General features: G+C 40.4%; 1 protein-coding gene across 5 annotated transcripts in view; it reads left to right on the plus strand.

Annotated features, from left to right (window-relative positions):
* The first annotated feature begins 1,010 nt into the window (after positions 1 to 1,010).
* MMP16 (matrix metallopeptidase 16) overlaps positions 1,011 to 24,477 on the plus strand; it is a 251,376-nt gene continuing 227,909 nt past the window's right edge. The window contains exon 1 of one of the 5 annotated variants that reach the window (XM_048841151.2): positions 1,011 to 1,681. In XM_048841151.2, the coding sequence (XP_048697108.1) occupies positions 1,550 to 1,681 (132 nt within the window). In that variant the 5' untranslated portion in view covers positions 1,011 to 1,549. Of the gene's footprint in view, positions 1,682 to 23,937; positions 24,075 to 24,477 lie in introns of those variants that run through there. The other 4 variants (XM_048841145.2, XM_048841146.2, XM_048841148.2 and 1 more) reach the window with 4 other exon arrangements.

Here is a 24,477-nt window from a genome sequence, read left to right on the forward strand (position 1 = left end):
AATCAAGTCACCCCTTAACTTTCTATTTGTTAAGCTAAATAGACTGAGCTCCCTGAGTCAGTCACTAAAGGGCATGTTTTCCAATCCTTTAATTATTCTGGTGTCTTTTCTCAGAATCCTCTTCAATTTATCAACATCCGTCTTGAATTGAACTGGACTCAGTATTTCAGCAGTGGTTGCACCAGTGCCAAATGCAGAGGTAAAATAACTTCTCTACTTCTACTCAAGATACCCTTGTTTATGCATCCAAGGATCACTTTATTCCTTTTGGCCACACAGTCGCACTGGGAGCTCATCAGGAAGCTATACCCAGTTTTTAATCCATTTACTGTGCACTGCATTGCTTTTGTATAATGCTATTTTTTAAATCAGGATGTGTGGTCAAATATCTTATAAAAGTCTAAGTTTGTTATTGCAAGAGTTACCTTTATCAACCAAACTTGTGATCTCATTACCAAAAAAAAAAAAAAAAAAAAAAAATCAAGTTAATTTGACAGAACCAATTTTTCATAAAATCAGTCTTGTCTTGAGGTTGCTCATAATGAGAAGTGTATCCAGAGCTGTACAGCAAAGGTCTATAAAGAGGGCTGTGTAAAGGTAGTGTATAATGTGGGATATATAAAGATAATTATACTACAAGTGGACATTAGGGAATGTATAGAGAGCTTTATATGAAAGGTGCATATAGAGAATTGTGTAGAGGTGTTCTTAACAGGGAGGGGGCTGGGCAGTATATAAACAGAAGCTAACTTTGTCCCTCACATACAATTTGGTGTCACAGTATATTTGGCAAGCAGGGCAGTTGATGAAAACGGAGAAGTGGGCTCCAACACATTCCTATGAATTGAGGGACTTAAGGAATTTACAGATTTGTCAAACTTCATTGGGCAGGAGAGTTCCTAACTAGGGATTAATCGTGTGCGTGTGTGTGTGTTAAACTCACTCATCCCACTCCCTTTCTTGGAAATCTGTTCATTCAAACAGTTCTAGCAGCTTGTAAGAGAGCTCCTGCCTTAGAGGGGGGATCAGGTCCATTCCAGCACAGACAGACAGACAGCCTTCCAGGACTGTCTCCTTTAAGATGTCTGTGAGGAGGCTGACCCTGGAGGAGGAGTTATGTAGATTACAGATGAACATTCTGGAGTGGAGGAGAGAAGAGAGAGGAGAGGCACAAGCACAGGCAGGGCAGGGGAGCACAGGCAGCCAGGCAGCAAAGGCCTTGCCGAGCAGGAGGGGGAGGAGGAGGAGGACACAGAGGCGGCTGCTGTGCAAAGGGAAAAGCCTTGTAGGAGCTGCAGCTGTACTTGGACGCCACATTCCCCCCCCTTACGGGACCGAAGATGAGTAAGAGCTGACCCTGCTGCTGCTGCTGCTATCTGTGTTGTGGAGTGAAGTGTCTGTTTCTTCTCCTCCTCCTCCTCCTCCCCTGTTGTGGGTGAACCTGTCTTTAGGGTTCTCCACCAACACTGGGGACTGTTTGTTTGTGTGAGGGGACGGAGAGAGAGCGGAGGGAAAGAGGGCTCTTCCATCCACTGAGGCGCAGTTCACTATGCTCTTACTCGCATTCAGCGCTGGAAGCCGGTTGGATTTCGTACATCATCCCAGGGTGTTTTTCTTGCAAACCTTGCTTTGGATTTTATGTGCCCCCGTGTGCACAGCGGAGCAGTATTTCAATGTGGAGGTAAGATCAGCCGGGTGTATGTGTGAGTGTGTGTGTTTCCTCCCTCCTTCTCTTTCTTCCCAAGGCTGTTCCCCAATATTTGGGCTGCTTCAGTAAAACAGCTCCCCAGCCATGTCTCCGGAGCAGCCAAGACACACATGAACATTGGCTTTGCTTTCCTGCAGCAGCCAGCTCTCGGAGCCGAGTTCCCTTGCCTGATGGATGCCTGTTAGCCTGAGAATCCCCTTATCCTCGGCAGCCCAGAGCTAGACCACATCATTGTGGCCGGGATATACCTCTCTTCTAGGGAAGATACGAATCCCTAAACACAAGCCAGTGGCATAATAAAAGGCGCTAGGGTAGATCATACCCAGACAGCTCGGAGAAAGCTGCAGGGATACCTTTGACTTCAGATGTCTTCCTGGCTTTCTTTTTTTAAACAAAGGGGAAGAATGAATGAAAGAGAGTCGAATGTGGAAGAAGGGGGGGAGGGAAACTTGCTATGTTAGTATATTTCCATGTTAAATATTTAAGCACAAAAGCTGATCTTTTTCTCATTTAAGCATAACTGAATGCTTGTTACTAGAAATGGCTAAATAAATGCCATTTAGGTGCGACTAAAGTTGGAGGGTGGGGAGAGCCAAGAAGGAGATTTTTTTTTTTTAAAATGTAGAAAAGCGAATTAAAATGAATAGCTTCCCAGGCAGGGCTAACCCTAGGAATTTTGCTGCCATAGTGAGATTTCAGTGTATGCTCCCCATTTCCAACTCCTATTCTAATCCACTCCACTTTTCAGTTTTATTTTTTACATTATGCTTTCCATTAAGAAATATTGTTACTAACTACGTCTCCTTTGTGCATATTCTTCCTTCCTTTTTTTCTCCTTGCCTTTCATGGTGTATCTTTATGTATCCTTTTCTGCATAGTTCCCAGTTTGGTTTTCTTTAATCTGATTTTTCAGTACTGTATAATACTTCCCTCTCTTTTCTTCCCATCCACTCCGGTCCTTCACCTTCCTTTCTTTCTTGTCCTGTGTGTGTCTCCCTACTTTACACATTTCTTTCATTCTCTCACTCACACTATAATTCCATTCTTTTGTTATCTGCCCATACTTCTCACTTGCTTCTTTCCCATCCATCCCGCTTTCTGAACTTTCTGCAGCACCCATAGACCATACAGACCATTTGTTCCTGTCTCCAGACTGTCTCTCACCCACACACTTGTATTCCCTGAACTCTCTTTCTCTAGCACAAACATACTCTTGTCCCCAAATTCTTTGGGACAGGGATCATACTCTTGTCTCTCTCTCTCTCTCACTCTCTCTCTCTCACACACACACACACTTCCTCTTTCCCTTACACAAACTCTTGTTCCCCTAGCTCTCTCCCACTTGCACACGTTTCTGCCCAACATTGAAGAAATCTCCCTCAGACACCCCTCTGTCCCTGTACCATATCTCCTCAACCCCAGACACATCTGTACTTCCACAAAAAATCTCTTCCAGGGTAGACATTGGGTCTACCCCAAAAATCTCCCCCACAGACAGACGTGGTCTCCTTCCCCATCCATGTCCCCCTTCTCCCCCAACTCACTTGCTTCTAGTCTTCCCCTGCACACTGTTGGTCTATTCCTCCAGGATCTCCTCCCATACACAATACAGGTCTCTTTCTCTCTCCTCACCCAAGTTCTCTTCTCCTACACACCCACTTCTGGTCTCTTTCCATCCCAAGATTTTCCCACTGATCCAGTACTAGTCTCTCCCTCTCCACCACCAAAAGTTCCCCCCCACCACACATTCTCCTGGAGTCACTTTCCCAAGATCTCCCAACACACACTCGTGGTCTCCTCACATCAGTCTCTCCCCATGTAATCCTGGTCTCTCCATGCCATCATTAAGATTTCCTCCCCACTCAAAACTCCTGGTCTCTTTTGCTCTAAGATCTCTTCCTCTGCCATTTCTGATCGCTCCTCCTCACCACCAATATCTCCAACACACACACACACACACATACTTTTCTCTTTCCCCCAATATTTCCCTGCCTCTTGTATTAGATTGTAAATTCTTTGGGACAGGGATCATGTCTTTCCATCTTTTTGTAAAATGTGTAGCACAATGGAGCCATGATCCTGATTGTGGCCTTTGGAGGCTACTGCAATATAAATAATAACACTCACTTCTAGTAATTTTCTTCATTTCCCTCAGTATTTTTCCTCACATGCAATGCTGCTCTGTTTCCTTCCCCCCAGTGTTTCTCCCACCTTTCCAAGCTGACGTGCACATTTTGATTCTTCTCTCAACCATGTTCCCTGCTGTACTGATACTTTCTCAACTTCATTCTTTCATTTGTGAATATAAAAGGAATCACTGAGGAAGAGAGGGAGACAGCTTTTTGTACCCTTTCCTGTCTTCCCTTAGTGGCCCCCTGCTGGGGATATAAAAAATTTCAGCTACAGAAGGACTTCCATCTCCCTCTGTAGACTTCTTTGCTGGCCGCTGATCCTGCTGGAGAGATGAGCAGTAGATGGAGTTATGGTGCCAGGAGAGAGAGAGAGAGAATGTCGTAGTCTCGTGGGGCATGAAAGGGAGGCCAGCCACAGCATGTGGGAGGTTTTCAGGGGAAAGAGGAGAAGCCGATTTATTTTTTCCTCTCTTTTCTGTATGGAAAATAGCAGATTTTGAGGGGAAAGAACAGTACCACAAGGAAGAAAAGCCGAAGAGAGGGGGAAAGTGCTTGAACTCATGAGATGCCATTCAGGTTCTCTGTTCCTTTAGAGGTGTCCCGTCTCCCATCCCCTCTCTTTCCCCCTGAAAGAAAATGTGTTCCATGCTAGCACTTCCAAGGTATTTTCATTTCCTCACAGCTTTGCAGTTGTCTTTTATTGTAATATTGAAAGGTGCCACAGTCTCAAAGAAGAAGGGAATGTGAGGCAAAGGACTTGGCAACAATGTGGTGACACTGTGCCATACAATTCTGTGTGTCAGCATCAGACCCATAAAACACTTATGCTCTATAATAAATCAGTAAAATGGAATATGACAAATTCATTCCAAGATCCATTAAAATACACATAGAAATTAGGGTGCCTTAAAAAACTAGTGCCAGTTCTGTTGAATTCAGTTCTACTGAATATACGTATTTGGAAAACAGACTGTGATGTGATTATTTTTATACTAATTGAGGTTTCATGTGAATTTAGAATTTTATTTTTTGATTTTTATACTCTCTGATTATATTAAAATTTGGAGGAAATACTGATGAAAGCTATTCAGCATTGGAAAACATGGGATCAATCTATTTGCTATTGTAATTCTAACTCATATAGTCTAACATTTTAGGTGTTGAATAAAATTTGTATAGAAATGCTGGCTTTCTTGGCTTCCAACTTGAGTTTGTAAGACTGAGCCAAAACACGTCTCAAGGGATACTACTGAAGTTCAAAGAGATTAAATGTAGGTATCGTTCTCTAAGACCACAAAATAGGAACCTGAAGTTCATAATCGGCATGACAATTTTTTTTTAAATCATATTGGTTGTTTGTAAAACTTGTTCTTGCTAAACATCCAGATGGAAGTGGGTGAAGGTCCTGCTTCCAATGATAGCTGACGTGTAATTTCTGAAACATGAATGTCACTGATGACTTTCATATGGTACATATTGTTTTAATAGCTAGACATAGCTGAGTATGATGTAGGTCAGAGTGAGAAATGTAAATGACAGTCATTTATTTATTGTGTTAACCATAGTATTGCTCTCACACCTACACTCTCTGATGTCAATGAAAATTTTGCAAGGGATTTAGCTAAGGGAGGGCTGTAAATCCACCATTTATTTCAAGTATTCATGAGTGATTTGAGTAACAATATTTGAGATCTAGAATTCATGTAAGTCTAGTTTTAGGAAGTTTTAGCTTTTATTTTCATCGGTTCCTGGTCATCACTGGAGTTTTGGAGATCACTTTCTAAGGTGTCATCTGCATCAAAGGTTAGGATTAAGGTCCAGATTGTTCATTCCACATTACTCACATAAGTACTGCCATCAAAGTCTGAGGTCTACTTGTGTGAGTGATTGTTCACCAGAGGTTTTCAGCGTTTCCCTAAATTTTTAGTTCAGTCTTACTCTACAAGTCAGATGCATCAATGGGGTAGTAAATGGGATACTAGGTATTAACAAGATATTTAAAATTCAGATTTTTATGCTACTAATTGACAGATCTTTCAGTATAGAATTCCTGTAATGACCTGGCTGGATTTTCTCCTTTGAAAATCTATGTAGGGTAATGGAATTGCCAGACAAACAATTTTTTTTCCACTGGGTTCTTCATTGTGTGAACTGTTTCTTGCCTTATTAGATACTAAATACTTCTAGTGTTTATAGGCAATTTCCCTGTTAAAGACCACAAGCAGAACTCTAACACTCATAGGTAGTTACAAAGATTAAAGTGTAGAATGTGACCCTTAAACTTGTAATTTTGTTGATAACTATTTTCCTAAAGCTGACATTTTTCTATAGTTTAAGAATTTCTGTAATGATTTTTATTTATATTGCATTAAGAACAGTTTCATCTTTTTAATAGATGGCAGGGAGGGGGAATCAAAACCCATTGAAACAAATTACCTATATCAAAAGACAGGGTAGGAGCTATACAGCACATTCCTCTCCCCAACTCTCATCCTGCCTACCCTTACTCATGTAGAGTAGCCCCTATATATATATATATGCAACTATACATTTGAGTAAGGAGTACTGGGTGAAGAAGTGTTTGCAGGATCATGTCTAGTCTCCCTAAAAGCATCAGTGTTGGGGGAAATACTAGAGGGAAAAGTATGGCTCGTCATTTCTTTTCTAAAGCAGACTGTTATGCTATATTTTCCATCTTCTATTGCTAAATATATATGCTTGGGTCCCTAAGGGGATTTTAAAGTGAGTCCTATTTTAGTATGAGCAACACCTTAAAACAATACAACCTTCTTTCTCTCCTCCCCTCCTTTCAAGTAAGTGTGACAGTTAAATTGCTTATTGTGGAACAAAACACTGTGGAATCAAAACTTCAGAGAAATACTGTCTGGTAGCATTTTTCCACGGTAACAAGCAGCTGAGAACCTCTTTGTTTTCATTGTTAACAAACTTTACAATTAGTGTCCTACTCTTGCTGAATGGTGATACGTGACCTTTTCATCCCTACGTGTTGGGTTTTTCTAAACTTTAAAAAACTGATCATTTTAACTCTTCAACCTGTAATTGTAAGAGAATAAACAATTGGGAAGAAAAAATATCTGCCTCTTCACCTTTATATGTTTTTCAACTGGGAATACTTAATTAGAATTGCAAGTGCTATGCGGTATTGTAATGAGAGCGTGTTACAGAGCAAGCCCAGAAAATACATGTAAAGAAGGAGTTAAAGGTATTCCTTACATTACACACTGCCAGTTGTATTGAAAGGAACTTGACAGGCCCTTCATATTGTTTTTATGTACAAGCATTATACATTACATTCAAGTATTTTAAGGGCCCAGTCATGCACTCCTTACTCACTGAAGTTGTGGGTATATTTATAAAAGGATGCTGAAGGACCATTTGTTAATATTGACCGTGGGTGTAGCTAGCTGGATGAGGTATATCACTCAGTAGAGAATTTAGATATAATGTAATGTAGCCTGTACTTAATTAGAAAAAGCAGGTACAAAGAAATTTAGCTGTGAAGGCTTCTGACAAACAGATCTATACATCTAGCATTGTGCCACAGCATTAATATAAATGGATGTTAATCAGAAAGTTACAGCTCTGGTAGCTAACGGAAGGCTTTTCACGCTCTTCCATCATAAAAAGCAGATGGTACTATGCAATGAATTGGCCTTCCTTTCAGTGTGACTATGAAATATGCATGGAGATTATTGTTTGGATTATTGTATTGACTGCTATAATTCAAAACATAATTCCTGTGTTTAAGAATACCAACAGATTAATGTACTACTTGAGTGAAATATTATTTATTATTGGTATTACAGGAATATGGAGGGGCCCAGTCCTGGATCGATCCCCATTGTGTTAGGCAATATGCAAACACAAAACAAAGATGGTCCCTTTCCCAAGGAGTTTACACAATCCAAGTCATATGTTAGTTCTTTAGGGCTTCTATGGTTTAATGAGAGGGAACTGTTTAGAATTGGAATGAATCTCATCTACCATTGTTTAGTATTTGAACATCAAATCCATTAGTAGCTCTCAGTTTTATGAAAGAAGAGGTTTGATTAAATAAAGTATTTTGTGAACTTTGCAAGATAAACATAGCAAACTGCAGTGTATTTATCTTTTATTTCATAAGATCTTTATATAACAATTATTGAATTTATTGCCTTAAAAATTCAGCTTCCATCACCCAAGAGGCCATCCTACAGTAAAATATTATGAAATTAATACATTACCATCCATTGTTTTCTCAGAGTGGGTATATTATTTTTTAAGTGGTTTAAGATTTATGCCTCTCTTTGTCAATTTTATTTGAATCCATCTAAAAGGTCAGTGCTCTAGGCACCTTAATTCTGCTTATTCACTCAGCAAGGCTCAGTTGTAAGAGTTTATAAAGATAAAATGGTGAATTATATAGATTTCAAAACATTTTAATCTGTATCTGTCCTCTCAGTTTTAAAGTCTTTCCCCTTCTTTTACCTTAACTCATGATTGGTTTATGGTGTTAAAATCCTAGAAGACTTCTTCTTGATGTTGTTTGAAGGTACTTAATATAACCAATCTTTTTAATGCTCTTGTTTAATCATGAATGCGGTTGACCCCTCCATATTGGATTACAGTTTATTGCCTGGCCCATTTTCCATCTCCACTCCCTGCCATTCACCATAATGTGAGGGGGTGGGTTGACTATGCTTGGTTTGCTATCTCTGATGTGTCGCATGACAGATTTGGTTTCAGTTTGTATTAAGAAGACCTATATTGGAATTCCAAACATGATTTTGCTTGCTGCAGAAATGGATTTTAAAAATGATTATGGTTAGAGCTTTATTTTTTAAAGAGAGGTCATGCTATTTGGAACCTTTAGTTTATTTATTGGTTGCTTGGCAACTGTTCATTCATGCTACTGCTTATGACCATTCGTTATAAGCATATTTTACTGTAGAGTAATAACAATTACACTGTAACAGCTTATTTCAAGGAAGAATTACAATTGACAAACTGTAGAAATGGAAATACTTAGTTATATAATTTATCTGTTGATTGAAACTGTTGTGTACTGTTTCTGTGTACTGACAACAGCTGCTTTATACCACTCAAGAAGTGACTGCCTTTTAGTGATGGGTGAAGTAATTCTTTCATACCTCTTGGAGTGTTGTAAGGATTAATTAACTAATGGGCTTAATCTTAAATTTTTTTGCACACTCAAATCTCCCATTGATTCCACAGGCAGGTTTAATCGTTTGATCCTGCCAGGATCCTATTAATTTTAATGCATTGAGCATTAAAAAAGAGGCAGTCAGAAACCTTGCAGAATCGGGCCTCAGATTTCAAATATTGCAGGCTTGGGTCCGGTGTTTGAAAAGTACTTTAAAATCCTGAGCTGAAAAGCAGTAAATAAATTTTATTACTGCTACAGTGGAGGTGTGGCTGAAACAATGAGCCACAATATTTTCTGTAGAAGATTCAGTGGAAAACAATGAAAACTTTCATTACGGTGCATGATAACAGATGAATAAAACATGTGATTTTTGTATTGTGGAGGAAGATTATTTTTGAATAGTTTTCTGGTTGTTCTGTATGGGCCAGCTTGCGACTGGATCTCCCCCCCTCCCCACCCCCTTACGCACTCAGTCCCTGCATACTGTCAGGAACACAGGACTATTTCCTACATGTGCTCTAAAGGATGCCCAGCACACCAAAGCCACAGGGAGGAGGCGTGTTTGTCTCTTTCCTCACTACCCAGTTGGCCTGCAGACGGTGTAGCCTGTGCATCAGAGAGCTGGGAGAAGGATTGTGCCCTGAGGAATAATCCCTCCCTCTGATTCCCCTGGGAGGGTGCCACTGCATCCCATCCTTTCCTTAAGGGCTGTGCTTATATGGCACACACACTAACCCTAGATGCTGTAGGATAAGTCCATGTACCTCATCTGCAGTCCCATCAGCATTTTCCCTGATATGACACAGTTGATTCTGTTTCAGTAAGATGACTTCATTCATCTTTCTCCTCTCCCCTCCCCAATCTTCTAGCATTACAAAGTATCAGGCTAGTTTCACACCTTTGTGTAGAAGATTGTCCTCAGACAAATCTGCCCTTTCATGATTTCCTCACCTTCTGGAGGAAAAGTCGACTTCTTTGTTTCAGTGGTCCTGTTTGTTTTTGTTGGCCAACAAACACATCTCCGGCCTCCAGTGGGGGATGCAGGCTGACAATGGGAAAGATTCCTCTTCCAGTGAAATGGCAGCTAAGGGGCAAAGGGGAAATGACTTAGAACATGGATAGGTAATACAACAGAAAAACAAGCATCCCTTTTATGGAAGGGAACACCCTTCTTTGATAGGTCTCAATGGATTTTCATGCAATGTTCCAGGGAGAAATTGTCTTCACTTTTGTGCTGTGTCTTGTCCCTTGGGTGACAATCCTATTGTGCTGCCCTTCCCAGTTCTAGCTGTGGGTTGCTTGATGTGCTGTTAGAGGAGCTTTTTAACCCTCTGTCTTCTCCATGAAGCTGAAGCTGAGGTTGTTGTAGCAGTTTATTTACATGCCGTGGTTTGGATGTTGCACAAATCTATTGTGATGAAATTTCATTGTTAACTGTAAGTAAAATTAATGATCTGTCTACAAAATAAAACTATTATATTACAATTAGTTGATATCACCTTGATCCATCAGTCCGTTAGCCCTCACAGAGAGAGCGCCGATCACAACAAGTCATTCGTGTTGTTTTAGCTCAGTGGTTTTCAAATTGTGGGTCATGACCCAATACTGGGTCGCGGAATGTAACGCACCGGGTCATGAGGGTTCTGGTCAGCACCACCGACCGGGCCATTAAAAGTCTCATTGGTGCTGCTGCCCGGCTAAGGCAGGCTAGTCTCTACCTGTTCTGAAACTGTGCTGCCCCCCAGAAGTGGCCAGCAGCACGTCCGGCTCCTAGGCTGGCGGGCCACAGGGCTCTGTGCGCTGTCCCAACCTCGAGCACTGGCTCTGCACTCAAATTGGCCGGGAACCAGCCAATGGGCACTGGGAGGGGGACGGTGCCTGTGGGCGAGAGCCATGCAGAGCCGCTTGCACAACTCCGCCTCAGAGCCAGACCTGCTGCTGGCTGCTTCCAGGGTGCAGCACGGTCCGTGGTGCTAGGACAGGCAGGAAGCCTGCCTTAGCACCCCCGCTGCGCCGCTGACAGGAGCCGTCCGAGGTAAGCCCTGACCCAACCCTTTACACCAATCCCCTGCCTCAGCCCTGAGCCCCTGCCAAACCCTGAGCCCCTTACTGTACCCCAAACCCCTCATCCTGGCCCCACGCCAGAGCCTGCACCGCCAGCCCAGAGCCCCCTCCCACACCCTGAACCCCTCATTCCCGGCCCCACCCTGCAGCCCTCACCCCTGCACCTCAACCCTCTGCCCCAGCCCTGACCCCTCCCATGCCCCAAACCCCTCATCCCCAGTTCCGTTTGGTTGCGGGCATCAACAATTTTCTTCAGCTGGGTTGCCAGAAAATAAAGTTTTTTAAAACCACTGTTCTAGCCAGTCCTTCAGCCTCCCGCTGGCCAGGCTGTCAGTGGCACTGGACTCCCGATCAGTATAGTGCATCACAGCCCAGAACCGCCCTCTTCGGCCTGCCAAGTAGCTGGGATTACAGGCTTGCATGCCGAACCCAGTATTATAATTAGTAATAGTATTAAACTAGCTAAATATACAAAATGATTCAGGTCACTGCAGACAGGGCTGTTTCTCATTGCTTCTTTATAATTTGAAAAATGTGTTCTGTTTTTTAGTTTCCTGACTGACAGTGAAGTGCTGTATTCTGATGCTACTATAACTTCTTTCTACAACATAAATAAAATTATTTATTTTCCTCTGAATCTTCCATATGCTTTCAAATGGAAGAGGGGAGGCAGTGTTGTCCAGAGGTTAGTGCACTGTTCTAGGAGGCAGCAGATTTGGTTTTTATTCTCACTGTTCCATTCTGTGACTTGGGCAAGTCAATTTCCCTTTCTCTGTGCCTCAGTTTCTCCATATGTAAAGTGAGAACACTGTTGCTTCCCTTCCTTTTTAAAGTGCATGAAGACCTACAGCTGAAAAGTGCTATAAAAGAGCTAAGAATTCTTTCTTTCTTTCTTTCTTTCTTTCTTTCTTTCTTTCTTTCTACAAAAAAACAATAATAGTAATAATAATACAATAATTAATATGTAAATTATATTTAATTTTAGGTAGCTGTGCTAGAAGATTTCTACATATCTCTGTTAGGGGGCTTATTCCTTCACCCACTTACTTCCCTGGTCCTTCTCGCATGAACAGAGAGCAACAATACCCGAAGTCCAAAGGTGCAAACAATTCAATGTTTATTGGGGTGAACTTCCAGCAAGCATGATTCCAGTTTCCTTCCTTAGTATCCTCCTTCCCAGCTCTGACACCACAGAGCCTTACACCTGTGTCCCTGTTCCCATTCCTGCCCTTAGCCAAACATGATTCCAACTCCCTTACTCCCATTCCCTGTTCCCATTTCCCCCTTTAGCAAAACATGATTCCAATTTTCTTACCCCCATTCCCTGTTCCCATCTCACACACCCACATGCCCACCCACACCCACCCCCCTTTACTTCCTCATTGACTACAGATTATATAGTAAAATTTGAGTTCTGCTTAGCTATACCTTAACCAATCATTTTCCTGAAATTTAACTAACCAATCCTAACATATTGTAACATGATTATGTAACCAATTATATCCCACCACCTCAATTAGTTTACACCCAGCAAAATTAATTATACAGCAGACAGGAACAATCACAGAACCAGACAGAGATTATACAGACAAACAACAGCAAAGTGGGAACTATAATGACAAAACAATACAGAAGTGAGGATTTCACATCCCAGCTATTGATAAGTGAGTTCTTGCCAGACAGGATGCTATCACACTAAGTTTCCTTTTACATTTTCTAGGCACTTCCCTTTCTCTGGAGGTGATAGGAATACAATCCTGTCCTGATAGTGCCTAACAGCCCAATAGCACCTTATTTCAATGTGACTAGTTTGGAATGTGAGGATGTGACCGTTCGCTTCCCAGCTTATGGCTGCCTCTGCTGCTTAGCCAAAGGCCTTAGCCTAAGCACAGGGCCACAAACTGTCACAGTAAGAGAAGGCCCTTACACTGGCAGACAGTGATTTTGATTCTTTCTTTTATACCTCTATCACTAGCCAAGTGATAAGAATACACCTAAATTCTTAGAGTATAGGCCTTTACAGACAGGCCTGAATATCTATATCCTAACAATCTCAACAAGAATACCAAAACATAATTTCTTTTAATTAGGCAGTTTTCTCAAGAGCAAGTGGCAGAACAGAAAAAGCGACTACAATTTCCACAACAACATTCCAACCCACAAACATGTGCAAATTAGAGCTGTAACATAGTAGCAAATGCTTGCAACAAGCTTAAAGGGAACTTGCTTTACATCCTCCAGATTCCACATCCATAACAATCTAAAAGTCTCCTTTTTGGATTGAAACTTTTCGTGCTTAGTTTCAGCCCAGAGATGAATTTTACTGGGAACATTTGAGTAAAATCTGTTCAATTTCACTTTTGCATAATCCAAGGGTAAAAACAAATACTGGATCTGATCTAAAGCCCACTGAAATCAATGGAAAGACCCCTATTAGCATTAATGGACTTTGGAACAGATCTAAATTCTCCACTCTAAGAAAAATTGAAAACAATGTTATTTTAATTTCAATGTGGGTATGTATATGGCTTCATCTCTACAGTATCAGAGTGCCTCCGTATTAGTTTTGTTATTTATTTGGATTTTTATGAAATATAATACAAGAGAACCCTTTTAATGCTCTGGGCACCTTTGACAAAGTTTTTTTTTTTTAAATTCATTAATGAATACCCATGACTTTAGCCTACTATTTTATAGATGGAGAAGTGATGCGAGGAGAGGTTAAAGACTTGCCATGGTCACCTGGGATGTGAACCTAGTTTTCCTGAGTCCCAGTCCAATGACTTTAACATATGGCCACCTCCAATCCTGCATCTAATTTGATGTCTTGTTTTTAAATGGAAATGAAGTTGCAGATATAGATTTGTGCCACTGTGTATTCTGAAGAAAGTTTCATCTGATGAGGGTGATGCATCATGATTATTTCTTTTATAAACTAAATATAATTTATTAAATAAATATTAATAAGATAGACAACCCACTATCACCCCTCTTTCAAGAATCTTTTGGAAATTTTACATGTTTGCATGACACTATTGGTGTCACAACAATTGAATAGACACAAATTCTTGAGTGGTAACAGCTAATTTAGACACTTTCATTTTGTACATATAGTTGGGATTATTTTTTCCATTGTGCATTACTTTGCATTTTTCAACATTGAATTTCATCTGCCATTTCGTTGCCCGGTCACCCAGTTTAGTGAGATCCCTATGTAGCTCTTCGCCATCAGTTTTGGACTATCCTGAGTAATTTTGTATCGTCTTCAAATTTTGCCACCTCAGTGTTCACCAACTTTTCCAGATCATTTATGAATATGCTAAACAGCACACGTCCCAGTATAGATCTTTGGGGGACCCCACTGTTTACCTCTCACATTGTGAAAACTGACCATTTATTCCTACTCTTTGTTTCCTACCTTTTAACCTGCTACTGATCCATGAGAGGACCTTCCCTCTTATCCCATGACTGCTTATTTTGCTTAAAAGCCTTTAGTGAGCCTTGTCAATTGCTTTCTGAAAGTCCAACTACACTATATCAACTGAATCACCTTTGTCCACATGTTTGTTGATCCCCTCAAAGAATTGTAATAGATTGGTGAGGCATGATTCTCTTTTATAAAAGCAGTGTTGAGTCTTCCCCAAAATACTATGTTTATATATGTGTTTGATAATTCTGTTCTTTACTATGGTTTCAACCAGTTTGCTTAGTCCGGAAGTCAGGCTTCCTGACCTTTAATTGCTGGGATCATCTCCGGAGCTTTTTTAAAAAAATGGCATCATATTAGCTATCCTCCTGTCATCAGGTACAGAGCTGATTTAAGTGATAGGTTATATACCACAGTTAGTAATTCTGCAATTTCACGTTTGAGTTCCTTCAGAGCTCTGGGGTGAATCCCATCTGGGCATAGGGACTTATCACTGTTTAGCTTATCTGTTTGTTTCAAAACCTCCTCTAAAAAGAATGGCTTGGGTATGGTGATCTCCCTCACATCCTCTGCAGTGCTGACTGAGGCAAAGAATTAATTTAGCTTCTCCATAACGGCCTTGTCTTCCTTGAGTGCTCCTTTAGCACCTTGATCATCCAATGGCCCCACTGACTGTTTGGCAGGCCTCGTGCTTCTAATGTACTTAAAAATTGCTTTGCTATTTAGTGTTTGTATCCTTAGTTAATTGCTCTTCAAATTTTTTCTTGGCCCGCCTGCCTAATTTTACTTTTACACTTGACTTGCCAGAGTTTATGCGTCTTTCTATTTTCTTCACTAGGATTTGACTTCCAATTTTTAAAGGATGCCTTTTGCCTCTAATGGCCTCTTTTACTCTGCTGTTTAGCCATGCTGACAGTTTTTTCTTTGTGGTATACATTTTAGTTGGAGCCTCTATTGTGGTGTTTCTAGATAGACTCCATATAATTTGCAGGGATTTTTCCCTTGTGATTGTTCCTTTTAATTTCTATTTAACTAGCTTCCTCATTTTTGTTTAATTCCCCTTTTTGAAGTAAAATGCATCTGTAGTGGGTTTCTTTGGTCTTTTCCTCCTACACACATGTTAAATTTAATTACTTTATTGTTGCTATTACCGAGTGGTTCAGTTTTTTGAGCCAGAATTTGTGCACCATTTAGGATTACATCAAGAATTGCCTCTCCCCTTGTGGACTCCAGGACTAGCTACTCCAAAAAAAAAAAAGTCATTTATGGTGTCTAGAAATTTATCTTTGCATCTCTTTCTGAGGTGACATATATTCAATCAATAGGCATTTATATGTTTTGTCAGTATTCAGTTGCTTGCCTTCATGTGTTATATTTAAGTGGGGTTTTGTTATGTTTTACTACCTGTACTTTGTCACTAGCTCCTATCTGTACTTTACCATCTTTTTTCCCCTATCCTTTTTACTAGGATATATAATTTCCTCTTTAATAAATTCATTCTTTCGGGATGTCTCTGCCCAAACCGTGTGCTCCTCTGCACCTGGCATCTTTCCCTCAGCCCTTAGTTCAAAAATTCCGCTACAGTCTTTTTAATTTTACATGCCATCAGTCTAATTCCATTTTGGTTGAGGTAGAGCTCATCCTTCCTGTATAGGCTCCTCCTTTCCATAAATGGTCTCCAGTTCCCCAGTTGCTATGCGGCACCCTCTCATGCCCATGTACACAGCACTACCTGCATGTCCCCATCAGCACAAGGATGTCTGATGCTGGCTCCCTGCACTTGGGTGAATTTCACAGTCAAATCTTTACCTAAGGGTATAAAGGAGCCAGTGTTTCTCCTATTGAAATCAAAGAGACTTTTGCCATTGACTGCAATGGGATCAGGATTTTGTCTTAACTGACTTGCCCAAAGTCACAAAAGATGTCTGTGTCAAAACTGACAATAGAACTCAGGGCCCTTGTTAGGCGTATGCCTTAAAAAATGACTAGCCAACATCCAAAATTCTAAACATCTATGCATTGCCCCAGAGGGGGAGAGAACAGACAGGTAAGCATTTCAGTAAACATTAACTAATTAGAAAAAATATTTGAGAAGAATAAGCTCGTTACATGTCTGTTGCCTGATGGACAGTCCCCAAGAAGATAGAAAGGAAAATGGCATTTTAATCATTTTACTGGCTAAGAACCTGCAAGACTTAAAGATCATTAAATATTCACTATTTAGCAACAGGCCCATCAGAGAGTGAAAATGCATAAAACAAAAATACCCTACACCATTCAAAACATTTTCTCTATTTAATATGTAGAAACAATGCCTGTAATTGACTTTTTTAACTTCTAAAACAGTATACAAAGTCCCAAACAAAGTGCCAAAACAAAAAAGCAGTATATCTCTATGATGGTATGACATGGCTCAAGTAACTCCACGAGGATGTTGTCTACATTTTAAATTATTTTGAGGCTTATAAGTAGGCTGTCAATTAATTGCAGTTAAAGAAAAACAAATCAACAAGATTAAAAAAAAGTCACGATTAATCGAACAGATAATAACAGAATACCAATTTACATTTATTATAAATATTTTGAATGTTTCTCTACACTTTCAAATATATTTATTTCAATTACAACACAGAATACAAAGTGTACACTGCTCACTTTATATTATTGTTTTTATTACAAATATGTCCACTGTAAAAAAGATAGACAAAAGAAATAGTATTTTTCAGTTCCCCCATTACAAGTACTGTAGTGCACTCTCTTTATCATGAAAGTGAAACTTACAAATGTAGAATTCTTTTTTTTACATAACTGCACTCAAAAACAAAACAATGTAAAACGTTAGCGCCTACAAGTCCACTCAGTCTTACTTCTTGTTCAGCAAATCACTAAGACAAACAAGTTTGTTTACATTTGCGGGAGATAATGCTGCCTGCTTCTTATTTACAATGTGACCTGAAAGTGAGAACAGGCATTCATTCACATGGCACTGTTGTAGCTAATGTTGCGAGGTATTTACATGCCAGATATGCTAAACATTCGTATGCTCTTTCATGCTTTGACCTGTAGATTTTTTAAAATCTTTTTTACAGTGCAAATATTTATAATAAAATAATATGAAGTGAGCACTATATACTTTTGTATTTTGTGGTGTTATTCAAATTAATATATTTGAAAATGTAGAAAAACATGCAAAAATTTATAATAAATTTAAAATGGAATTCTGTTATTGTTTAACTGTGCAATTAAAACTGTGACTAATGGCAACTACATTTTAATCTTGCGAATAATTTGTGATGATTTTTTAATCATTTGACACCCCTACTTATAAGTATACATTTGATTTAATTAACTATATCTTTCATTTTTAATTATTTTATTAGCGTAAAATAATTTTGATTCAATATAAATTTAAATTTCGTAATTAATAGTGTCAGAGGTCACATTCGATTGCTGCTCATCTTATTCGAGTGCGTAGTTTCATTGATATCAGTTGGACAACTTGCTTTGAGACTGCAGAAACAGGATCTTAAACCCAACTGGGTCAAAATGAGGAGAATTATAGTTCATGTGATAACTCAAAATCCAGCATCTGAAAAAAACCTGAAGATGTTACTTGCTGTATTTGTCCTTTTGTTTTTACTCATGGACCTTATTTTGTGATTTCAGCACTGCCAGATTGTTCATAAGTAAACTCCGTGTTTTGCAAGACACAGTAACACTACTGAACCTTTTTTCTTGCAGAAAAGCTTCTTTCGTGATATTTAGCTCTTTCCTCTTGTTTTGTATTGGCAGGCTCATTGCACAGGGAAAACAGTATTTTAGCCCCTTTGTGAATAATCTAATCTTTATTTTTTGCTCCCAAAGAGAATTTGCTTTATGTCTCAGCTGTGAGATAAAGTTAGTCATAGTCCCTCACAGATTAATTGCTTAGATGTGTTTTTAATGGATATGAGAACATTTTTCTCTATTTGCAGGATTGTTTTTGAAAGAGACACTGTCGATGCAAAGTAGACCCAAAATTTTAGACTGTGTAAAAACATGTTTATTTTTTAAAAAAAGCTTCAGTGAAAAGAGTCATTTAAAAACAACTAAGCATGGTATTGCCCTCCCCGCACCCTCCCCACCCCCCCGGCCAGTCATTCAACAATCATGAGTCAGATCCTAGAAAAACATGAGATTGGCATCAAATCATGAGAGATAAAGGGTATTGGGAGCATTTTGTTTTCTGCTTTTTTTTTTAGCCTTCACATATCAGGTTTTCTCTACAACCATGAGGGATAACATTTTTTTTTTTTTTTAAATTTCAGTGAAAGCTGAGATTTTGATGTAATGGAATCACTCCTGAATCTGGGGCCTTAAGAAAAACAAGAAATATTGCAAGAGTCACAATAAAATCTCAGGTGCTGGCAACACTTTAAGCACATGCATGAAATATTTGTAACCTAAGCAATTCAGCATTGAGATCCTGAAAACAAATCTGACTATAAACAACAGCAAAACAGACTGAATTTGTTTTTTAATTGTCCAAACCAAGAGAAATGCAAGAGGTAAACAAACATCATGACGAAAAGCCCCCTGGGTTAAAAAAAATAACCTAGGGTGCTGTTAGTAATATTTATAGAAAATTGTTTGTTTGAGGTATATGATTTTAAAGTTGATAGTGTCCAATTAATGTCAAAAGGTAGAACCTTTGGGAGCATTTGTATAATTTCATGTACTCTTGAGAGCAGATACAGATATCTCCTTTTAACTCTTTAGAAATTGTAAAATTTGTTTTTTCCTTCGTTTGAAGTATACCACCCTTATTATCAGTCCTGCCATGACAGTACCAGCTCCATTTCAGATGATTCCTTAACAACATAGACCTCACTCCTGGCTCTCCAAATGCAGCACCAGTTCTGCTCCAGTCCCCCCTTTTCTGTGTTGATACTTTCTCGGGTGCTATTTTGGCACTATTAAAACTTGCCACTTCAAAAGCTTAAAGTGCTTCTTTTCAGTGCTGTCAAACACTGATTTTCAAAAAGCTTTCTGCTAACCACTGTAATTATACAATTTGCAAAGCCTTGTTAAAGTATTTAAAAATGGTCTGCCTGCTGGCCTGTACTCTACACTACTGTGAGAGAGACTGAGGTTTGATTCCCCGGTTCATCCTTTAATTCTCTGCACCAGCAGGGATTGGGAGTGTGGTGGAGACATTGTACTTAGCTCTTCTTACTCGCTGCGCCATCAGGGCTTGTGATTGCTTGGGGAGCTAGGGTTCACAGGTGTCTGGTTTTCAACCAGAATACCCGGTCGAAAAGGGACCCTGGCTGCTCCAGTCAGCACCGCTGACCGGGCCATTAAAAGTCTGGATGGCAGCGCAGTGGGGCTAAGGCAGTCTCTGTGTGACTCCCGGAAGCAGAGGCATGCCCCCCCTCTGACTCCTAAACGTAGGGGCAGCCAGGGGGTTCCGTGCACTGCCCCTGCCCCAAGCACTGGCTCTGCAGCTCGTATTGTCCAGGAACCTCAGCCTCATCTAGGAGCCGGACGGGAGACATTCTGCTGCTTCCAGGAGACATTCTGCTGCTTGAGGTAAGTGCCACCCAGAGCCTGCACCCCTGACTCCCACCCGCACCCCACCCCCCGCCCCAGCCTTGATCCCCCTCTCGCCCTCCGAACTCCTTGGTCCCAGCCCGGAGCACCCTTGTGCACCCCAAACCCCTCATCCCCAGCCCCACCCCAGAACCCATACCCCCAGCTGGAGCCCTCAACCCCTTTTACCCCCAACCCCCGACCCAGCCCTGATCCCCATCTCGTCCTCTGAACCCCTTGGTCCCAGCCTGGAGCACCCTCCTACACCCCAAACCCCTGATCCCCAGCCCCACACCCCCAGTCGGAGCCCTCACTGCCTCACACAGTCCAGAGCCCCCTCCCACACCCTGAACCCCTCATTTCTGGCCCCACCACAGAGCCTGAGGCAGCCTGGTGTAAGTGAGTGAGTCAGGCTGGGGAGAGCGAGTGACGGGGGGGGGGAATGGAATGAGCAGGGGGCGGGGACTCAGAGGGGGGTGGGGCAAAGGTGTTCGGTTTTGTGCAAGTAGAAAGTTGGCAACCCTAGGGGGAGTAGGGAGCAAGAAGTTGTTTCATTGCTCTGTAGCTAGGGCTGCGATCATGAATGCTGTTTATATTCATGTTCTACATTTAACCATCAACTAGAAACTGATTATATCTTACCAATGACTTTGACAGGAGTTGATTCAGATAATAATATAAACATTCTTCCAACCTACCTAAAAGATGGATATATATAGGTAATTTAAGCTAAAATAGAGATGGCTGAAAAATTTAGAAGAAACACTTTTCTGTTGGAAAATCCTGTTTTGTTGAAGCTGAACTGTTTCATGGAATATGTTGATTTCAATGAAATTTTCATTTACTTTCATTTTCATTTTCTTATTTTGTTTCATTCCAACTGATATAAAATAATCAACTATATCCATATTTAATATTTGAGATGATATAATGTTTTGACTTTGTTGAAACAAAACATTCCAGATCATTTTGATGTCACATCTAAATATTTCAGAATTTCTGCTCTGTGAAAAATTTCAACTATTTCATCGCACTTTGGGATGACAACAAATTTCAGAATGTTGGAATTTCCCACACAATATAAACTTGTTCTTTGAGCAGCTCTAGGCTATAATATTTGCAAAAAGAAAAGGAGTACTTGTGGCACCTTAGAGACTAACCAATTTATTTAAGCATGAGCTTTCGTGAGCCACAGCTTACTTCATCAGATGTGTACCGTGGAAACTGCAGCAGTCTTTATATACACACAGAGAATATGAAACAATACCTCCTCGTGTGTATATAAAGTCTGCTGCAGTTTCCACGGTACACATCTGATGAAGTGAGCTGTGGCTCACGAAAGCTCATGCTCAAATAAATTGGTTAGTCTCTAAGGTGCCACAAGTACTCCTTTTCTTTTTGCGAATACAGACTAACACGGCTGTTCCTCTGAAAGCTATAATATTTGTGGTTCTCTCCCTATGTATCTAACGTGAAACATTTCTTCTGTGTAGGAGATATAATTTTTCCCTTCAGTTTTCCCTTTTCCTTTTTCATTTGCCTTTTGAGAATTAAACAACTTGCAGTTACTCTGAGTATAGGAATAGGCGTTTATTTAGTTAACTGCCCAGGTAGTGCTTTTTGCAGATGGTTGTAAGAGGAGTACTCACACAGGTTGTTGATACAGGGGAGGGACTATTGACTCTTAACCACGTAATCAAAAGTTTGAAAACTCCCTTAATGATTGGTCTCTCGCAGGAACCATAAGATGGGCAAGGCCAGGTGATTGTCTATGAATGCCCTGGCTTTCATGTGGCATTCTGCTTGTCACCCAGAGGAGTTAACATCTTTAGGTATGATTCTTTGCTAGCCTTGATGGGGTCAGATTCAGCCTGTGAGCGGTATCCTTTAAGAGTGTCTCTAAAGAAGTTTCAGAGGAACAGCCGTGAGCTGTAGCTCACGAAAGCTCATGCTCAAATAAATTGGTTAGTCTCTAAGGTGCCACAAGTACTCCTTTTCTTTTTTCTAAAGAAGTTGGGATGAATTTAGTTCATGATGTCCTGTGTGGCTGGAGTGACCCTATCCCATTAGCTTCAGGAGGAGTCCATGCAGAATCCTTCCAAGGACAAACTGCTGAGCTTGAATTAATATGAAAACTAGATATCATTAACTTAGGTTTGAATAGAGACTGGGAGTGGCTGGGTCATTACACATATTGAATCTATTTCCTTAAGTTAAGTATCTTCACACCTTCTTGTCAACTGTCTAAATGGGCCATCTTGATTATTACTACAAAAGTTTTTTCTCCTGTTGATAATAGCTCATCTTAACTAATTAGCCTCTCACAGTTTGTATGGTAACTTCCAACTTATCTGTATGTGTGTGTATATATATGTATATCTTACTGTATGTTCCATTCTATGCATCCAATGAAGTGGGCTGTAGCCCACGAAAGCTTCTGCTCTAATAAATTTTTTAGTCTCTAAGGTGCCACAAGTACTCCTGTTCTTTTGGCGGATACAGGCTAACACGGCTGCTACTCTGAAACCTGTACAATTAGGTTGTCCCTTGGGTGCCCTGTAGAGCTTCTGGTTACTGCTGAATGTGGCTTTATGCTGAATGAACATGGTATTGAGGCATCTTTGAAAAAAGTCTGACTATGTTACATATAATATATTAAATAATAAAAATACCTTGTGCTGGTTTCCCATAGGACTGACCAGGTGTAGAAATGCTGATATATCACAAAGTAAGTTGTGCTTACTGCATTACTGACTCAACTGAAACCAGAACTACTGGAAATCTCATTTAAAAAATTGTTCTAAAGACATTTCCAGCACAATTTCTGAACCAAAGAGTTTGGATAAGCATCCATACCAGAGCTCAGCCTCAGTCCTTTCAAGGACTGCTCTTGTGATGACAAATATCAATCCCATGTCAAGCTGAGTCATATGCTGACAAGTTAACTTTCAAGCTAACTGTGATATATCAGAAGGTACAAAAATCAGTATCAAATCTACTGATTCTTGCTAACATTTGCCTAAGTTAACTAATCTGGCCCAGGTTCACCTCTCCTGCACAACAAGGCTTCTCAACTCCAGGAGATGGCAGGCACTTCTTTGACCTATTCACAGCTGAAGGCAGTTTTACCTTTCACCAGGACTCCATAAAGGTCCTGGCAGAAGAAGCTGCAGCAGCAGTGCACTGAACAGGTATATATTTAATGTGCTTTAACCACAAATCCTCTGTGGACCATGCCATCCGTTTTTGGAACAGTGTTTTCCCCCTCCCTCCATTATCTCATAGCAGAGGGAAGATTGCACCTTGGATCGTAACTCCATTGGAAAACTTTCCTCCCCCAGGACCTCCTGTTCTAGAGTCAGTGTGCAATGGCTCACTGACTCTGGCTGAAGTTTATCTGTAATCTAAACTTCAAAATCCTGCCATAGTTTTGTTGCCCTCTGGGACATCATTTCAGTTTCAAAAATGTCCTTCTTAAGGTCAAGTGACCAGAATCGCACACAGCATTCTACTTCTAGAGCCTGATACTCCATTGCCTTTCATCTTGTGTAGCCATTTACATCTGTGCAGACCGAGTGTAAAGGCAGTAGAGAATAAGACCTCTGATCTTATTACTTACTAGTGCTGTGTATTGTGACATACTACATTTTAGCTATATACATTCCATACAGTTCTTCTCTCTATGGTAACCCCTTGTTTGCATTTTCAGTTTTTCCAAAATCATGCCAATAATTTTAATGTAAAATAGATTGACAGTCATCCCCCCGAAAATCTTGTTTGTGTCTCTGATCTGCATTATGTTTCCCAGTGAGCTATTTCCTCTATGATTGTTTTCTTTTTAAAAGTGAGTTTAACATGTTTGAGAGCTGCAGGGTTAACCATACTGGATACTGAAGTCCTTATGTTCAGGATCGGCCCAGTACGAACAATGGAAATGAAAGCTTACCCACTGTGCCCTGCTAATGAGGTTCAAAAGTGACCTGGAGGAGCATACCTAATCTGAGGGTGAGTACATAGTTTAGAATTAAGACACATTCATTCTTTATCCTGAAATGTACTGAGACCACCATCTCATATCACATACCAGCAGACCTCTCCCATCCTTCAGCAGCAATGACATTGGGTCACTCCCAGATTTAGAACACATGCTTAGATGGAAAAAGCTCTTTATCCCGTTACCCGAGCCTTTCAGTTCCCCATCCAAAGACATTTGAATGTGTTCACACTGTTCTGGTTCGATCCTGCTCGGTGCTGCCCCTAATCCAGCAATGCATATGTTGAAGTGCTTGGCTAGATCAGGGCCAGAGTGCCCAGTTTCTTGCAGAATGAAGCCCAGTGTGCTTATTTTCTGTCATTAGTATAATTAGCCCTCTTTTGGTACCCTCCTGAGTTTCATATACTGTATAAA

Source organism: Caretta caretta, chromosome 2 (genome assembly GCF_965140235.1).
Source record: "Caretta caretta isolate rCarCar2 chromosome 2, rCarCar1.hap1, whole genome shotgun sequence".
Lineage (NCBI taxonomy): Eukaryota > Metazoa > Chordata > Testudines > Cheloniidae > Caretta > Caretta caretta.